At 43.6% G+C, this 20,466-nt stretch overlaps 1 protein-coding gene across 1 annotated transcript in view; it reads left to right on the plus strand.

Moving 5' to 3' along the window:
* The window catches only part of acer3 (alkaline ceramidase 3), a 207,849-nt gene that overhangs the window by 175,806 nt on the left and 11,577 nt on the right, over positions 1-20,466 (plus strand). Inside the window, exons 7-10 of the mRNA XM_041199204.1 lie at positions 5,559-5,617; positions 12,747-12,848; positions 14,409-14,516; positions 19,982-20,027. Of these exons, the coding sequence (XP_041055138.1) occupies positions 5,559-5,617; positions 12,747-12,848; positions 14,409-14,516; positions 19,982-20,027 (315 nt within the window). The remainder of the gene's footprint in view (positions 1-5,558; positions 5,618-12,746; positions 12,849-14,408; positions 14,517-19,981; positions 20,028-20,466) is intronic.

Raw genomic sequence — 20,466 nt, forward strand, 5'->3', positions numbered from 1 at the left:
GCTGGAAAATGGGATTAGAATAATTAGGTACTTGTTTGACCGGTGCAGACTCGATAGGCTGAAGGGCCTTTTTCTGTTCTGCAGACCTCTATGACTGTAATTGGGAGAGCTGTCTCACAGAGTAGTCAAGCAACAGCATGACATAGTCATACAGAATCCTATCCTACAGATGTTGTCCCAGACTCCACCATCACCATCCTCGGTATGTCCTGTCCCACCGGCAAAACAGACCCAGCAGAGGTGGCGGCACAGTTGTACACAGTTGAAAGGGAGTTGCCCTGGGAGTCCTCAACATTGACTCCAGACCCTATGGCATCAGGTCACATGTGGGCAAGGGAACCTCCTACTGAATACCACATACCACTCTCCCTCAGCTGATGAATCAGCGCTCCTCCATGTCGGACAGCACTCAGGAAGCACTGAGGGTGGCATGGGGGCAGAATGTAATCTGGGTGGGGGATTTCAATGTCCATCATCAGGAGTGGGAGGTAGTAACACCACAAACTGGCCAAGTCCTAAAAGACATAGCTGCTAGACTGGGACTGGGGCAGGTGGTGAGGGAACCAACAAGAGGGAAGAGCATACTTGACCTCATCCTCCCCAATCTGTCTGCTGCAGATGCAGCTATCCATGACAGTATCAGTAGGAGTGACCACTGTGCAGTTATTGTGGAGACGAAGTCCTGCCTTCACATTGAGGATACCCTGAATTGTGTTGTGTGGCACCGTGCTAAATGGGATAGATTTCAAACAGCTCTAGCAACTCAAGACTGGGCATCCATGAGTATCCCCATCCACAAATATTCCCATCCTCATTGATGGGGGAAGTCCAGCATATCAGTGCAAAAGATAAGGCTGAAGCATTTGCTACAGTCTTCAGCCAGCAGTGCCAAGTGGTTGATCCATCTTGTCCTCCTCTGGAGGTTCCCAGCATCACAGATGCCATTGTCTGGTCAATTCAATTCACTCTACATGATAGGTCAGAAGTGAGGATGTTTGCTGATGATTGCACAATGTTCAGTACCATTCGTGTCTCCTGAAATACTGAAGCAGTCCACACCCAAATGCAGCGGGAGCTGGACAATATCCCGGCTTGGGCTGACAAGTGGCAAGTAACATTCGCGCCACACAAGTGTCAGGCGATGACCATCTCCAACAAGAGACAATCTAACCATTGCTCCATGACATTCAATGGCATTACCATCAATGAATCCTCCACTTTCAACATCCTGGGGATTACCATTGCTCAGAAACTGAACTGGAGTAGCCATATAAATATTGTGGCTACAAGAGCAGGTCAGAGGCTAGGAATCCTGTTATGAGTAACTCACCTCCTGACTCTCCAAAGCCTGTCCACCATCTACAAGGCACAAGTCAGGAGTGTGATGCATACTCCCCACTTGCCTGGATGAGTACAGCTCCCAGAACACTCAAGAAGCTTGACACCATCCAGGACAAAGCAGCCTGCTTGATTGACACCACATCCACAAACATTCACTCCCTCCACCACCAATGCACAGCTGTAACAGTGTGTACCATCTACAAGATGAACTGCAGGAATTCACCAAGGATCCATAGACAGCACCTTCCAAACCCACAACCACTACCACCTAGAAGGATAAAGGCAGCAGAACACTTGGGAACACCACCACCTGGAAGTACCCCTTCAAGCCACTCACTGCACTGACTTGGAAATATTTAGCCATTCCTTCACAGTCACTGGGTCAAAATCCTGGAACTCCCACCCTAACAGCACTCAGGGTGCACCCACACCACATGGACTGCAGTGGTTCAGGAAGGCAGCTCACCACCACCTCAAGAGCAATTAGGGATGGACAATCAATGCTGGCCTAGCCAGTGACGTCCACCATCCTGCGAATGAATAAAACAAAATTAAACCAAGTTTCGTTTTTCGGATTTGGAGAGGCCATGAAAAGTAAACCATCTGAGCCATGGAAATGTCATGCTTTACTCTATTGAGGAACCCAGGCCTATGATAAATCATAAACTTGCAACAAGGTGGCAATAATGTTAGTGAGATTCTATCTTCCATGTTTGAAGCATCCCTTGAATAGCCCTAAGTACAGAAACATTGAAGGAGCACGATGCTGTAGTAGGGATGATGCAAGGCTAGTAATCCAGAGAATGAGCGTTCAAATGCCACCATGGCAATTTGAGAATTTGAATCCAATTTTTAAAATCTTGAAATAAAATAAAACTGGTATTGTGAAAGGTGACCATAAAGTTGTCGGATTGTTGTAAAAACCCAACCTGTTCAGAAATGTCCTGTAGGGAAGGAAACCTGCCATCGTGGAATTTTTGTCCTTTGTCCTGAGATTCTGATTCTATTTACAATGAACATGAAGAGCTGGGTGCTAATATATTTCTGAAAGTCTTCACTCCTTGGTCTGTCCTAAGCTAGTTGATTTGAATCAGAGCTGCAATTGTGATGTTGCAGTTGTCTTTAGTGAACCTTTGGGTCGGGTAGGGTGGGGTGAAGAAATTATCCAGAGCTTTAGTTTTGGATCACTACCCCATGACTCCTGCTGGGAACCTACATGAACAATCATTGGAATTAAGCTCTGGGGTTTTTTTTTGGGAGGAGTGAGAGGGCACATGGTGAGGTGGGGCAGGTCCTACAGAGCTAGTAGCATCAATGGAACAAAATCCTTTTAAGAGTTAGCATCTTAACAAGTAGAGGTGTTAACATTGGGAAAGGGGATAAAAATGCAAACATCCTCATAATGGATTTTACCTGAAGGTATATTAAACCTCTACATTGGAATAAAATAGTTCTGTACCTGGGAGCCATCTAGATTGTAAGCAAGCTCTTCTAACTAGTCAGATGCTATTCTGCTTGAAAGTGCCTGGCAGTAAGCCTTAGGAGTCTCCCAGATTTGCCGTCCCACTCAGCCCCCCAACATTTTCCCAGCAGCCCACCACATGTCAGAGTGGACAGAAATAATTAATCAGAACTTGGATGCTGCAGCAAAGGGAGATCACAGCATTCAAAACTCTGGAAGCAAAACTCTTTCACAGATACAATCAGATAAAAAATGTGTTCATTCTTCCATAAGGTGTTGGCAGTATTTGACATTTTAATTGCTAGGTTTGGCATGGAGCTGTATAGATCCAAGGGAGGAGGGGAAAGAAGCATCTCTGGGTATGGTCACAGTAGTGAGCTGCTTCATGTAACTTGTTTATCAGTAACAATGACACTAAGGTCCACAAAATATAAGGTGGAGGAGTTATGGTTGCAGGTCTTACTACTGGTAGAAGCCAATTGAAGTGCTTCTGGAGTATTTTGGCTCAGCAATAAAAGCTTAAGTGGAATTTTCCACATTTTATATGCATACCAATATCCTAATAAATCCTACTCTACAAGATGCAGAACTATTTTAGTGTCACATCAATAAGCTTATTAACTGAATAATGGTTTCGTAATGCATACACAATGACCTCCCGAAATAACCATGATGGTTTTTCATCTATTACACCTACCCTCCAAACAATCTCAATATTTTTGCTTTTCTTAAGTTCCAAGTATTCCAATTTGCATACTCCCTCTGCCTGAATTAAAATCTAGATTAATTGCACTGTTTTCTACACCTGTATCTCATAAATAGTTGCTTCTACAAGATTTAAAACTGAGGCTCAACATTGCCATTACCTCTTTAATTCAGACCACAGTTGGACGAAGTCTGGCTCTCCCACACTGCTTACTGAGAAGTACCATTTGTGACTATCATGAGGCTGCAAAGACTTAATACTGAACCTTTTGTAGATGTGTGGGTGTAGACTTTATTTGGCTAATCTTCATTTCCAAAATGAAAATCCTCATGATTTGTGATGTTACATAAAGGAACATTTCAATAAGCAGGATAGTCGGAGGACAATGGATTACTCTCTGGAGCACTTCTTTTATCGTTTATGTGGATGTTTACATGGCACCTTTGTTGAGCAATTGATCATTAATTTTGCCATATACTGGGCATGAGCCCCACTGTAACCTGACCACTCAGTTTTGTTACTGCATTCTATGGTTGTCCACAAACTCTTTGCATATCCCTTTTTTCTTCTTTTTCCTTCCTCAAGGCGGTGGAATTTGTTAGGCAGGAATCTCATGACAAAAATTTCCTCTGTTTCTTCAAGTTTGGGATTCATGACTAATTTTAACCCCCCCCCCCTCTCCAAAACCACCACCACTGCCATTGCCCCAGCTGTTGTTAGGGGAGTGTTAACTAGGACCAGTTGTTGAGCTCTATACCGCCCTGGGCTAAGATCATATTTTACAGATTACAAATCTAATGTCAGTCAACCAGTCTGTATGACTGTACAAGACTTGACAATGCCTTTACCTACTAGGCTATCAAGACCACAGTGACCTTCCACTTGTAGCATCAAATCTTAGCATGAGTCTTCTAATTTGTATCAGTGAAATCTGCAACTGGCCTTTCCCAGCTGGTGGGGCTACTAATTTATAAGTGGATAAATTGGTTTTCAGGGCTGCCTTTATGATCCAAAAGAAATCTGCATTTCTGTTGCCTGAACTAAACAAATGTTTAGAATGATGCAGGATCACTTTTAAAAATTCATTCAGGGGATGTGGATGTCGCTGGCTAGGCCAGCATTTAGTTCCCATCCCTAATTGTCCTTGTTCAGAGACCATTTTGGAGTCAACCACATTACTGTGGATCTAGAGTCACATGTAGGCCAGACCAGGTAAGGACGACAGATTTCCTTCCCTGAAGGACATTAGTGAACCAGATGGGTTTTTACAACAATCGGCAATGGCTTTGTGGTCATCATCAGACTTTTTTATTCCAAATTTTTATTGAATTCAAATGCCAGCATCTGCCAATACCAGTCCAGTGACGATACCACTATGCCACCGCCTCCCTGTAAATGCGTAATGAACTGTGGGTAGTATATGTGAACATGGAAGGGATTTCACAGTCATTTCCATAATTTAAAATGGAAGTTAAACTGAAAAGCTCCCCCTCAAAGAACATCTGGAGAGACTCTGCATTCACTTGGAGAATGGTACATGAGGCTAAATTTTACACTCTCAGTAAGGGCTGTATTCAGAAAGTGAAAAAGTCAAGGTGTGGCCATAACATTTTAAACCTTCAGGCGCTAAGTGGTTTTTTTGTGGTACTGCACTCTGAATCACTTGCTTCGTTCAATGATCTACCTTTTGAATTCTAACCACAAGCTAAAATTTCTTAGGTGGTGCATTACAATTCTAAAGCAGAGCAAGTGTTCTCTGCCAAGACAAACTTGATATAGCAATAAGTGTCATTGTGTAATCTGTAATAGTGGTGAAAAGTGTAAAGTTTGAAGCTTCTTCCTTCCAGCCAAACAGATTCAGATATGGCTAATACGATATGTAATATCAACAGAAATATGATGTTTTAAATGTTTATTTAAATTGATGAATGGAAAGGCATGTTTATTTGTTCCCATGCGCTAATGTAATAATGGTTGTAAAGTCATTCAGTTTTTCAGAGGAACTTGTCCATTTGTGCTCAACGTTTCCTTTCCTTTCCTCTTTTGCAGGTCATGTATGGCTTTCTAGTCGGCTGCCTAGTCCTACGATCAGTATATATTGTCACGTGGTAAGTAGTGTTCAAACAAAGTGCAGTCCCATTATAGAGCTCTATGGTTTTCAAACTGAGCTTCATAGACCTGTCCAAGTTTGCAAAGGTTTTCAGTGGTCCCGATCTCATGATATAATTTTCCGGACCATTCAAAGTCACGCCACATAGACTATGGTAGCCGAGTGTTTATGCTGCAGATCTAGAAACCCAGAGGTTTTCAGCTCATCATAGAAAGTTGCGAATTTGAATTCGGTGTGAATCCAGAAAAGTAATAATGAATGTTCCAAGATTATTGTAAAAACCCAAGTAGGTCACTAATCGTCTTCTGGAACCTGCCTTCCGTAGCTGGCCCAGCCTACATGTGACTCCAGTCGCTACACTATGTGGTTAACTAAATTGCCTTAGGGCAACTTGAAATGAGCAATGAACGCTACCTTGCCATGTTGCCCAGGTTCTAAGAATATAAAGCAATCCTGACTTACTTTACATTCTTGTTTTGGTGGTACCTTCCCACCTGAGATCAGCTAACTTAAGCATTGATTCAGGATTTTGTGCGTCAACCTTGGCTCGGTAAGTAACACTCGCCTCTGAATGAGAAGGTCGTGGGTTCAAGACTTACTACAGGGACTTAGCACATTGTCCAGGCAGGCACTTTCAATGTTTCATCAGCACTGCATTTAACTGAGGTTCCATCTGGCTTCTCAGGCGGATGTAGAGTTGGAAGAAGAACAGGGAAATTCTACCAGTGTCCATTCTTTCTTTCTTTCTAGGGGAAGGCATCCCAGATCAACTGCATCAACTCTGTGTTGTAGGAAAGAGTCCTAATTAAACTGATGCAGGTCGGGTAATGGAACAGTGCAATCAGGAGATTTGCTTTTGAATGTCTGCTTGTAGCTCAGACGGTCTCAGATGGATCAGGGAACTTTTAATCCAAACCTATTAGGAGCTTTCATTTAAACTTGAAGGTATTTGGTGCATAATGTTACAATTCTGTTACTGAACCAGCAAGTTAAAAGGCAATAACCTAGAGTGCAGCATCCCATCAAGGTTAAAAGGAGAATAGAAAAGGCAAGATAAACCGAGAAATAAATAATACCGAGTTATAGCATTGAGCATACAAGACCCATTACTGAGCGTGGTTTCCAAAATATTATTTCTTCTTGTGAGGTTGTGTGTTTGTTTTCATTTTGTTTGTTTTGAACACAAGTGAAAGATACTCATTCTGAGGTAATTTGGTCAGCTTGAACTTTGGCTGGTACTCTCCCTTATCCATTTAAATTCTTTAGAGCACTTTGTTCCATGTTTCTATTCAGTGCAGGAGTGATAAGAATAGAGCCACTCCACTGGCGTCTCATTTTCCTACCAGCAACAATTTAATCTGTGCTTATTAGCTTTGGGCTCGCGATGCACATCAATGAAAGTAGTAGACAAATATCTCTTTGTCGCATCTGTAAAGGGAAGCATTAATGTTTTGCCTTTATTCTGGTTTCAAAAAAAATCTCTGAAATTTAATCAGGATTAAGAATGTCTGGATGTGATCTGGCATTTATTCTTGTGGTTTAAAGTTTCCAGAGAAATTCTGTTTTACATTGGATCTTCTATTTTGAAGTGATTCCAAATTTCATGATCGTCAATTCATTGCACACTGCCTCTGAACGTAGTTATAATAGTGGACTGGAGAAGTGTAGAAATCATTGCATTTCGTTAGGACAGCCTATTCCTATAAAGCCAAAAACTGCTCCAAAAAGTGTTTTTTGTTGACCATTGGCAATTTGTGATCCTGCATCTATCTATTAGGAGTTTTGTGGCACTGTTTGAAAACAATGTTTCTGATGGAACTGGTTTGACATTATGAGACACATGCATATGAATGTTGAATATTATGAGTTGTAGGCTCACTATCTGATCACAACATCCAGTGCTTGAAGATGTGAACACAGGCCATCCTTTACGGTCATCCACAACAGTTTAGTGTAGCAGTGTGATTAGTGGCCTAATTTGAACTTATTACTTCAATCTCTCTCTCTCAGGCTGTCCTTTGGGGTCGAGGATGACTTGCATCCACACTAAAAATGAGTTCTCAGGTGACTGAGGAGTCCAATGCATTACCTACAGTCTCTCTCACAGGTGGGGCAGATGGTGGTAGGGGAAACGGTGGGTGGGATGCCTGGATTGCCACATGCTCCTTTCGCTGTCGATGCTTGGCTTCAGCTAGTCCTTGGTGATGAGACCCGAGGTGTTCAGCTCCTTCCCTGATGCTTTCCCTCTACTTGGGGGCGATCTTGGACCAGGGATTCCCAGATGTCGGTGGGGGTGTTGCACTTTTTCAAGGAGACTTTGAGGGTGTCCTTGAAGCGTTTCCTCTGCTCTCCTGAAGCTCGCTTGCCGTGTCAAAACTCTGAGTAGAGCGCTTGTTTCAGGAATCTCATGTCAAGCACGTGGGCGATGTGGCCCGCCCAGCGGAGCCGATCGAGTGTGGTCAGTGCTTCAATACTGAGGATGTTGGCCTGAGTGAGAACACTGACGTTGGTGCACCTATCCTGCCAATGGATATGCAGGATCTTGTGGAGGCGGCACTGGTGGTACTTCTCCAGAGTTTTTAGGTGCTTGCTGTACATAGTCCAGGTCTCTGAGCTATATAGGAGGGCGGGTATCACAACTGCTCTGTAGACCGTGAGCTTGGTGCTGGGTTTGAGGTCCTGGTCTTCAAACACTCTCTTCCTCAGGTGGCTGAAGGCTGCGCAGGCACACTGAAGGCAGTGTTGAGCCTTGTTGTCGATATCCGCCCTTGTTAACTAGGCTTCCAAAGTAAGGAAAGTGGTTCACGTTGTCCAAGGGGTCATGATGGTTTTTGATAACGGGGTGGGGGGGCGGGGGTGGAATTGGTAGAGGAGTTTTGTCTTACAGATGTTTAGTGTAAAGCCCATACCCTCATATGCCGCAGTGAAGATGCTGATGATCACATGGAGCTCAGCCTCCGAGTGTGCGCAGATGCAAGCATGGTCTGTATACAGTAGTTCAAGGACAGAGGATGGGATGACCTTGCATCTGGCCTGCAGGCAGTGGAGTTTGAACAGGTTCCCACTTGTTCTGTAGTTTAGCTCCACTCCAGCGGGGAGCTTACTGAGGGTGAGATGGAGCATTGAGACAAGGAAGATCGAGAAGAGCGTCAGTGTGATGACACAGCCTTGCTTGACCCCAGTCTGAATATGGATTGGGTCTGTGGTGGATCTGTTAGTCAGAATCACGACTTGCATGTTATCATGAAGCAGGCGGAGGGTAGTGACAAACTTCTGGGGGCAGCTGAAACAGAGAAGGATGCTCCATAATCCTTTGTGGTTGACGGGGTCGAAGACTTTTGTGAGGTCAAAGAAGGCTATGTACATGGGTTTGTGCTGTTCCCTGCATTTCTCTTGCAGTTGCTGCATAGTGGAAATCATGTCTGTTGTTCCCCTTAGTGGGTGGAATCCACGTTGTGACTCTGGGAGGAGCTCTTCAACCACAGGGAGAAGGCGATTGAGAAGGATTCTTGTGATGACCTTCCCTGTGGCCAACAGCAGGGAGATTCCTCCATAGTTACTGCAGTCAGACTTGTCAGCTTTCTTGAAGGGGGTCACGATTACAGCATCTCTGAGATCTCTTGGCATGCTCTCCTCCTTCCAGATAAGGGAGATGAGGCCATGTATTCGCGCCATAGTGCTTCTCCTCCCTGCTTTAGTGAGTCAGCGAGGATTCCATCTACTCCTGATGCCTTATTGCCCTTTAGATGTTGAGCAGCCTTTTTTACCTCGTGTTGGATTGGGGTTGTGCTGAGATGGTGGTGGGTAGCATGCTACGGGAAGTAGTCAAGGACACACATTGAAGACAGAGGGCAGAAATTTTCACTTGGCAGTCAGGCACATGCCCGACCCGCTTGAGCATGAAATGACACGCATTGACATCAGCCGAGCGTGCCGACGTTAATGCGTACTCGCGCAATAGCTCGGTCAGCGGGCACGCACTGGAGCCAGCAGCGCATCCGCTGAAAATTAAACGGCCTGTTAAGGCCATTAAATAATCAATTAAGCTACATTTTTTCACTGCCCGTCCAACCTAATGGTTGGCAAGCAGGCGAAAAGGTCAAGCGGCCTTTGCATTTTTTTTTGGAAACCTCATCCATGGGCGGGATGAGATTTCCAAAAGCAAATAAAAATAAAATAAAAAGTTTAATAATTGAATTAAGAACATGCCCCTGCTCATGAGGGACATATTTTATTACATTTTTATTTTCTTTATTTTTTTTTTATATCTCTTCATCTCCCTGAGGCAGCTCTGTGCCTCAGGGAGATCATGAAGTGCTCACTTGCGCGCATATGAGAAGTTTGCACTCGGCCTGCTCGCCCTCCTCCCCCCTGCACAGGCAGTGCTGAACGCTGCCGCTCACGTTTCATGCTGGGTGGGCCTTAAATGGCCCGCCAGTGTGAAATTGCGGTGCGGTGCTTGCCGACTACCCCCACCGAGCCCGCCCACCAAGGGCAAAATTCTGCCCTGAGTCTCTGTTAAGAAGATCTTCAAAGTGCTCCTTCCAGCAGGCGCTGACTACCTCTCAGTCCTTGATGAGTGCCTCTCTGTTCTTGGCCAGCAATGGAGTGGGGCCTTGGGTGCTTGGGCCGTGGGTGGCCTTGACTGAGCTAAGGAAACCTCCTAAGCCATGGTTGTTGGCTAACTGTTAGATCCACCGCTGGATCTCATTGAACCAGTCTTGATGTTTCCTGGTCGAGTGACCAAGCGTCTCTTCGCAGGTGCTGATGATGGAGGCCTTGAGGGCAGACCAGGCACTGTGGATACTGACTCTGGGTCACTGGGAGTCAGCAGGTTGGCAGTGAGTTGCTGGGTGAATAGGGCTTTCTTATCAGGGTCCTTGAGTGCCTCAGTGATGATTTTTCTGCAGCATTGTTTCCATTGTTGTTGCATGATTTGGGGCTACATTGATGTTGATGACAGGCGAATTAGGTGGTGGTCCATCCAGCAGTCGTTGGCTTTATCATGGTGCGGGTGATATGTACATCCTCACTCGAATACTGACATCGAGCAGATGCCTGTGCTTGAAGCAAGGGTGTTGCCATGAGGCTTTGTACTTGTCTCTCTGACGGAACAAGGTGTTGGTTATGACGAGGTCTTGTCCTCGGCATTTTGTCAGGGGCAGGGTACCGTTGGTGTTGGATTTCTCTGCCCCCGCTCTGCCAATTAATCTTCCCAGAGGCCTGTATCCTTACCAGCTCTGGCATTGAAGTTGCCAAGGATGATCAGCTTATCGCCCGCTGGGACTCGGGCCAGGGATTGTTTGAGGCTGGGATAAAATTCCTCTTTGGACTTATCTGTAGCAACCACTGAGGCATACACGCTGAGGACTGTAGAGCATTGGTTCTGGGCTAGGGTGAGCCAAGGAGTCATGAGGCACTCAGTTGTCTTGCAAGGGGCGTCTTTGAGATGGCCAACTAGTTCGTTTTTAATGGTGAAGCCAACCCCATGGAGACGGTTATCCTCTACTGGTTTACCTTTCCAGAAGAAGGTGTAACTGCCACCTTGTTACTTCAGCTGGTCTTCCCCTGCCTGCTGGGCCTCATTTAGGGTGGCGATGTCACTCAAAGCTTCTGAGCTGCTAGGCAGTAATAGCAGTATGCCATTCTAGCCTATCGCAGTTGTGGTTGTCCATAAAGGTCCTTACGTTTCAAATCCCAAACTTCATTTTAAGGGGGTGGAAGATACATGTGCGTGAGTTCTTTTAATGTAGGATGGTGTTACACACCAGCTACTACACGGGCTTCACAGAGCAAGACCTTGGTCCTGTGGCAAGGGGGTCCGAGATGATTGGAGAGCAGGCTCTGCTGTGTGGGCCTAGGACATACAGTCCTGATACTAAATTGCCTCAGATGTGAGGGATGCTGACTCCTCCCTGTAAGACCTTGTACAGTTTGCTCTCGTAGAGAAGCTGAGGATGCCTCGCGTTCCATGATTTCCAATTTCACTGCTACCTCCTCCCGGTTGGTGAATTAATCGCCAGATAGGTATCGCCAAACGAGCCACTGCAGATTTTCCTGACCAGTTTGTATTTTCCACCGATGATAAATTCTGCCTTCGAACCACTGGCGCTAGCCATCTCGTCACTATTATATTTTCCTCTCTCTCTCACTCTCTCTCTCAGCACAACGACAGGTGGGACGTGAACATAGAGGAGCCACCAGGATGTGTTGCTTTCCCCCTACCCCGCTCTCCTGAATTATTCAGATCCGTTTCTTCCCGCTTTTCCTATTCCCATCCTTCCCTTCCCTTCCCCGAGCGTCACCAACTCTCCCTAATGCTCCATCTTTTCCCCCAATCAATGAAGTGATGGGGGTAGGGCAGTGGACTGACCCGAGATACTTTAAATTTCGTAGGGAATCAATAAGTGAGAGAGTCTTATGGTATAGCCAGTGTAGTCCAGAGCAGAAAATGTTGGGCTGGTGTTGCGAGGAATCAGGAATTAGAAGCCAAGCTTGAAAGATGATGTAGATCTTGGTTTTTCCAGAGTTTGCAAATCAGGAAAGAAGAGAAAAAATTACAGCAGATCAGAAAGAGGGTCTTACTTTTTTTCCAATGTAATCCAGTGCAGAATTATGGTCTAGATGCCCGATGAAGTCGAGGAATTTAAAACCAGATTTGAGAGAAAATCCACAGCCAGGTCTTTTCCAGATTTTTGGCAAAGCTCACGTCGAGGGATGGACTTTGAGCTGTGAGGCAGAGGCTATTTAAAATAGCAGTTAACTTGAAGCTTGTGTTAAAATGCACCCGCAGTTAGAATGAGAGGAATTTAATCAGCAGAAGTGAGGATTTAAAGGGGTGAAAGAGCAATGGCAGCAGGCGGCCATTGATAGATGGGTACGGTGAGGAGCTCCCTAGGAAGCTGAGAGCAAAGCAGGAGCCACCTTGTCATAACTCAACCAACACAATCAAAATACACTTTATGATCATTTATTTCTTTATGGTTTGCATGCAATTTGGCTCCCACATTTGAATACACCATAAATTGTTCACTGGCTGTAAAACAATTGACATCTTAAGGGCATGAAAGGCGGTATATAGATATAAGTTTGTCATCTTCATAATTTTAAAAGTATTTTTCTTCCAGGGTTTATCCTTGGCTGAGGCCCCTTGCCTATACATCACTCGGGGTATTTCTGATGGGCTTTATTCTCTGGAATGTAGACAACATCTTCTGCGGTAATTTGAGGTACGTTTTATCCTTTTTAATTGGGGATAGATGAAATAATTTTCCAGAGCAAGTTATGATGGTCAGGAGCATATTGGCACAAAGGATGATGGAAGCTTTCTCAATAAATATATACTGAAAAAGAAAAGTATACAGGTCTACAGGGAAAGCACAATAGAGTGGATTAATTAGATAGCTTTACCAAAGAGCTGACCCAAGCATGATGGACCAAGAGGTCGCCTTTTCTGTTATATGATTCTATGATATAACTCATAAATGTAAAAGCTTCCCGAATTTTTTCCCCCGTTCTTAGTAATTTTCCCCCTTCTTGTCCTCCGTCAATTCTGATTGAGTTCAGTTTCATTGGTTGTTGCTGGTACCTCACCCAAGTGTTTACTGTTCATAAGAGGAATGGTGATCCAGACTGTTTCCAAAAGGTGTCAATCAATATTGGGAATATAGCAGATGTTCTCCCTGCCCCAAAAGTGATCCTGATTGTTATAGAGGCATAATGGCACAAGTGGAGGCCATTCAGCCCATTGAGTCCTTGCAAGCTTTCTGTAGGGCAATCCAATCAGTCCCCTTTTCCTACTCTATCCGCATTGCCCTGCAAATTTAGTTTCCTCAGTGACCCACCCAATTTCCTTTCACTGATGGTCTCCACTTCCACCGCCCTCAAGAAGACAGCAACTTCCACATCGTTACCACTCACTGTGTAAAAAAGTTTTTCTTTAAATCCCTCCTGCAACTCTTACCAAAAACCTTAAATCTGTGCCTCCAGTCCTGTACAACCAGTTAATGAGATAAGCTTTTCTTTATACCTTATCATAATCTTGTACTCCTGCATCAAATCTATCCTCCTCCTCCTTTGCTCTAAGGAGGACAACATCAGCTTCGCCAACCTAGCCTTGTGGCTAAAATCCCTCATCCTGAGAACCATTCTGGTAAATCTTCTCTGTAAGCTCAAGGACACTCACATCCTTCCTAAAGTGTGGTGACCAAACTGGATGCAGTTCTCTAGCTGTGGCCTAACGGGAGCTTTATAAAGGTTCAACATTGACTTCCCTGCTTCTGTGCTCTATTTATGAAGCCCAAGATCCCTATGCTTTGCCAGCTACTCTCAATACATCTTGCCACCTTCAAAGATAAATGCACATCTTTGACCTCCCCAGGTCCTTCTGTCCCTGCACATGCTTTAAAATTGTTAAACTATCAAGTCTAGAATCATTGAATGGTTATAGCACAGGGGATGTTGATTGACATTTGACCCATTGTGTCCACACCAGCTTGTAAGTGTCACGATGTATCCTGATACCCAAGTTATTTTTATATATATATATATATATATATATATATTTACAGCTGGTCTTGGCCAAATAGCCCCATAGTTGAATTACTTATCAGTACCCCTGGGCAAATTTTCCACATGAACAGCTGCAACTTGGTGAAAGAGCCACTGGCATCCATGGAACTACCCCAGTATATGTTGGTAAATAGAGCAATGGATGCCAAAATTGGTAGAATTGGTAATATGTGATTTTGGATGACTTTTGAAATGTAATTAGTCTTTCCTCTCTCAAGGGATATCCGGCAAAAGTTACCATTCCATCTGCTAGGTGCCATAACGCAGTTTCACGCTTGGTGGCACATTCTAACAGGCCTTGGCTCCTATTTGCACATTCTCTTCAGGTATGTTTCACGTCAAAGTTCTCGGCTGTCTTTCTTAAAGATGCAAAATGATTTTAAAACTATTTTGGCTCCTTTCTCCCATGAAAATACAGAATGCACTGTCTCCAGTTTGTTAAACAAGCAGACCCTGGGCTTTGGATCAGCTTTCACTTCACCAATGCAGACCCTCAAGAATGGCACAGTTGTGTTCAAGGATCCTTAGTAAAATTGAAGTCGGTGGGAATCGGATGGGGCGTGGGGGTAAATTTTCCCCTGGCTGGAGTCATATCTAGTACAAAGGAAAATGGTTGTAGTTATTGGAGGTCAGTTACGTCAGCCCAGGCTATCTGCAGGAGCTCCCCAGAGCAGTGTCTTTGGCTCAACCATCTTCAGTTCATTGATAACCTTCCCTCCATCATAAAATCAGAAACAGGGATGTTCACTGTGCAGTGTTCAGCACCATTGCAACTCATCAGACAATGAAGCAGCCTGTACCTGAATGCAGCATACCTGGACAACATTTGGGCATGGGCTGATAAGTGGCAAGTAACATTTGCACCACGCAAGTGCCAGGCAATGACCATCTCCAACAAGAAAGTGCCTAATCACTCCCCATGAGATTCAACGGCATTGCCATCATCTAATTCCCCACCATCAAAATGCTAGGGGGTCACCATTCATCAGAAACTCAACTGGGCCAACCACATACATACTGTAGCTGTGAGAGCATCAGAGGCTGGGCGTTCTGCGTTGAGTAATTTGCCTGTTTTACTGCATAAGTATGTGTGGTGGGGAGAGAGAACTTTACAGGCTGGATTTCTGCATATGCAACGCTTGGAGCAGAATGTTTGGCAGAAGGAGAAAAAGAAGGAACTTGTATTTTCACAAGCTGCCAGATGTTCCAAAGCACTTTATAACAGTCGAATACTATTGGAATGCAGTCAAGTGTTGCATATTGTCCTTGAGAGTGAACTGTTGCAGTTTATCAATCTTAGACCATTCTTCAGGGTGTTCCTTCCCCACGTCCCCTCACACCCCCACCCTGCCCTACTCCGGTGTCTTGGCCAATATTCATCCCTTAACTAATATTCCTAAAACAGATAATCTGATCATTTACCCAAATACTGTTCTGTGCTTAAAATGGCTGCCATAGTGACTTCACTTTTGCGAGAGGTGCTTTATAAATTCAAGTTCTTATTTCCCTAGTGAATGATGATGGGTGGTGGTGGAGGGGGTAGGAGATCATATTAGTAATCATGTATTGATTCTGAATGGGGGAAGGTGTGACAGAATGAATGATATTTTCTTGCTCTTGATATTTATGTGTGTTTGACGTATATGTTTGCTAATGTCAAATGAAATATGCTTATTAATTCCTTCTGCATGACTGACTTTGGAATAAGAGGATTCCTTTTTTTAAGGATGTTTAGAAAACATTCTGTAGAAGGCAGGGGCCAAGGGGTACGTTGCAAAGAAATGATTATAGTCAAAAAGCCAGACCGTGACCTAGGGGTCATGTGCAAGGTCAGATTACGACTGTGAGAAACTTTGTACACATTCCCTTTCTTTTATCTAAGTAAAGAGGATTATGTTTTGAATGCATTAGGGAAGGAATTAGCTCATTTAACTTTCAACTCCTTAAAATAATAAATTTGTTAAGACATCCTGACAAATTTTACTTTAATTGGCATTAATGATGTTGATACATTCCAGGAACAAAAGCATGAGTATAGAGAAAAGGACGAGGCCTAGAAGGGACACAGCCATTTAGAACTTGCGGCATGAGGCTGGCCCTTGTTTTGCTGCTAACTTGTTGGGGAGGGATTGGTTGGAGTATTGTTTTCCAGCTGTCAAATGACAAAGCAGCTTTCCAGATTGCAGTTAATGTCAGCGGTTGACCCTTTAATCTTGTTTCATTTGCTTTTCTGCTGTGTCTGATCCCTTGCAGCTCTTTTCCAACTCGCTGCTCAGCTCAGTTGCTGTACTATATCAAAGTGGAGTGGGAAAGTAATTTTTTTAATGTGAGCAGAGGGTCATATCTCCATTGAATATTAAACATTCTGGGATATCCCAAGGTTGCGAAAGGCAGTTTACAAATCCAAGATTTTTCTCTTTACCTTTTCAGACATGCAAAAAGCTCCCTTTGTACTAGGCAGAGACAAGAGCAGGAGGATAGGAATGCAGTGACTGTTAAGTATGTATGTAGACAGACATTGCCGCCATTCTGCACCAATAGTAGCAACTTTAACGAGATGAATGACCAGTAGCTTTGTTTTGGTGGTGTTGTATTTTTTATTCATTCATGGAATGTGGGTGTCACTGGCAAGGCCAGCATTTAGTGCCCATCCCTAATTACTCTTGAGAAGGTGATGGTGAGCTACTTCTTGGTCATCTGCAATAGTTGAAGGGAGTTTTGTTGTCCAGGACACTTTGAGTATTCCATACTCTTCTTGAAATGGTGCCATTAAAGTTCACCTTCATCACTGGAGCAGATAAAAGGAACCAAAATTGAACATTTCTGACAACGGGATCTGCTGCCCTTGTGTTTCACCCTGCCGGGATTAATCTCAGACTGGCACATATAGTATAATAAAGCTGTAATATCACAGAGGAACAGAGTACGTTTAAATATTTTTTAAATCTTGGTTTGTTACAGTGCCGTGCAAAGTTAAATTTAACCAGTATTGAATCGCAACCAGACAAAAATGTGTTTTTTATTGAGAGGTAAATTGGAAAGCACTGATTAGGTAATGCAAGCTTAGGTTATAACAGCTCAACAGTTATAGTAAGGAGAGAGGTTACTTAATTCTTGTCTCTTGCTCAAACACAGTTTGCACTGTACTGGCGGCTGTAACTTCAACTGCTAGATCCTTAGCCCTCTCGACCTCTCTATCATTCTCTTTTTCTTGCCTCTTTGAGTGAGCTTTTGCTCATCTGCCTTAATTTCTCTCTGTGGCTTGGCATCCAGTGTTTCCTGATTAAGCTCCTGTGAAGTGCCTTCGGGCATTTTAACATATTAAAAGGTGTGATTATAAATGCAGGTTGTTAATTTGGCTGAGTTGGTTGACCTCATCCAGGGTTTTATAAATTAACTTCTACCTCTAGAATCCTTGTGCTTTTTTTCTTTATTCTTTGATGGGATGTGGGCATCACTGCAAGCCCAGCATTTGTTGCCCATCCCTAACTGCCCTTGAACTGAGTAGTTTGCTAAGCCATTTCAAAGGGCAGTTAAGAGTCAACCACATTACTGTAGGTCTGGAGTCACTTGCAGACCAGACCAGGTAAGAATGGCAGATTTCCTTCCCTAAAGGACATTAGTGAACCAGAAGGATTTTTGCAACAATCAATGATAGTTCCATAGTTACCTTTGCTGAACCTAACTTTCAATTCCAGATTTTATTAATTGAATTTAAATTCCATCAACAGCCGTGTTTGGATTTGAACCCATGTCCCCTGGGCATTAGCCTGAGCCTTGGGATGACTAGCCCAGTGGCATTACCGGTGCAGCACCATCTCTGCTTGAGGGGTAGGGGGGAGTTTACTGGGTTTCCCCATCGTGATCCATATCGCTGGTCCCTGATGCAAAGTGTATCTGTGTAAATATCAAATAAGAAGCGACTTGCATTTATGTAGAACCTTTCATGGCCTCCAAGCGCATTACAGCTCATGAAGTACTTTTGAAATATAGTCACTGTTGTAATGTAGGAAATGCAGCACCAATTTGTGCTCAGTTAACTCCCACGAATAGCACTGAAAATACGCAGAATTACAGCTGAAAAAGTACTTTTTTTGGTTGAAGCTTTTTGTCTTGCACTCAGCAGGACAATTACAAGAATACCAAAGGTAAAGGGAATGACAATTTATACCGTAGGAGAAGAGAGTGCTGATTAACGGGGTGGACTCTGGTAGTGGCGTTGCTGTGGAGAATGCACAAGTTGATGGTGACTAACAGTTAACTGCCAAGCATTGTTTGAAATTTAAACCAGGAAGCTTGACTCTGATTGGTCAAGGCACTGTCCTAAGAATGAAACAGCGAATGACTGTTACTTATTTTGTTTAGCTAAACGTGTGGCGCATTTGTGTGTACTAGAAGCTACATATATTAATACACAGAGCCCTGTTCTTTGCAAAAAGAAAGAACATGTACACACATTGAGTCTGTTTCAGCTAAACAAAATAAGTGATGGTCATTGGCTGACTCATTTCTCAGGGCAATGCCTTGATCAATCAGGATCAAGCAACCTGGTTTAAATTTCAAACCATACTTAGCAGTTAACTGACAGTCACTTCCAACTGATGCATTCTCCATGGCAATGCCTCCACCAATCAGAGTCCACTTGCCAACCAATCAGCACTCTCTTTTCATACAGTATAAATTGTTGTTCTCTTTACATTTGGTATTCTTGCAAATTGTCCTGATGAGTGCAAGATGAAAAGCTTTGACAAAAAATGTCTCTCTTTTTCAGCAACACTCGAGTTCTGTGCTACCAAACAACTAAATAATTAGAATCTTTCTTCAGTGATCTTGAATGAGAAATAAATAATGGCCTGGACACCTGCAAGAACTCCCCAGCTCATCGACTTGATTGAAACGCATACGATCCTGAAGGGTCTTGACAGGGTGAATGTGGAGAGGATGTTTCCTCTTGTGGGAGAAACTAGAACTAGAAACCACTGTTTAAGAATAAGGGGTTGCCCATTTAAGACAGATGAGAATTTTTTTCTCTCAGAGGGTGGTGAATCATTGGAACTCTTCCTCAAAAGGTGCTAGAAGCAGAGTCTTTGAATATTTTTAAGTTAAAGGTAGGTAGATTCTTGATAAGCAAGACAGTGAAAGGATATTGGGCGTAGGCTGGAATGTGGAGTTGAGGTTACAATCGGATCAGTCATGGTCTTATTGAATGGCAGAGCAGGCTCGTGGGGCTGAGTGGCCTACTCCTCCTAATTCATATGAAGTAGTGCGTATGGTTTTTTAAAACTTATTTGCTCGTGGAATGTAGGTGTCGCTGGCTAGGCCAGCATTTATTGCCCACCCCTAATTGCCTTTGTTCAGAGGGCATTTTTAATGACATTTTACACCCGTCTGAGAAGATTGACAGGCCTCGGTTTAACATCTCATCTTACAATCAAAACTTGGATTCTTCCTAAATCAAAAATATTTGTAATGCACCATCCAGAGAATGACATTTAGCCACAGAACAGTGTCTCAGCATGCCTTCGGAAGAGGAATTAACTGGAAATTAGGCAAATTGTGTTGCAACCCGTATTTCTTCATAGCCCTGGTGCGCACAACTGAACATTTGGCAATGAATCTGGTTTGTGTCAGACACTATTGCAACATTAAAACCTTGCTGAGAACAGCCAAACACAATAATGATGACCAATGCATTGGTACTTATCGTGATTTAATCCTCACAGGTATCAACTGCTGATGCGTATTTATGTACTGCTAACTCTGATCCAAGTTTCTTATCTATCTTTTTCAGTATGTATACAAGAACTCTATACTTGAAATATAGACCTAAAGTGAAGGTAAGTCATGACGAGTGATGTGCCAATTAGTGGCCTTAAGTTTCAGTTTTGTTTTGTAAAACAAGGTAATATTTTCCCAAGGTTTTGTTATTGTTAAGGAGGAAGAATGGTTTCCTACGTGTATAGACACGAAAATAACCATCATCTTGTAGGAATAGGAGTAAGTCAGTTGGCTGTTCTGTGCACTAAATCGATTCGCCCAACTTTGCTTCATATCCCTTAATACCTCTGGTGAGCAAAAATATATCAGTCTCAGATTTCGCATCAGCAATTGGCCAAGCATCAGTCGCTGTTTGTGGAAGATGGTTCCAAACTTTTGCCCACTTCTGTGTGTAGAAGTGTTTCCTAATTTCACTCCTGAAAGATCTAACTAACATTTCACAGAATCTTCACAGCGCAGAAGGAGGCCATTCGGCCCATTGTGTCTGCACCAGCTCTC

The sequence above is a fragment of the Carcharodon carcharias genome, chromosome 11 (assembly GCF_017639515.1).
Source record: "Carcharodon carcharias isolate sCarCar2 chromosome 11, sCarCar2.pri, whole genome shotgun sequence".
NCBI lineage: Eukaryota > Metazoa > Chordata > Chondrichthyes > Lamniformes > Lamnidae > Carcharodon > Carcharodon carcharias.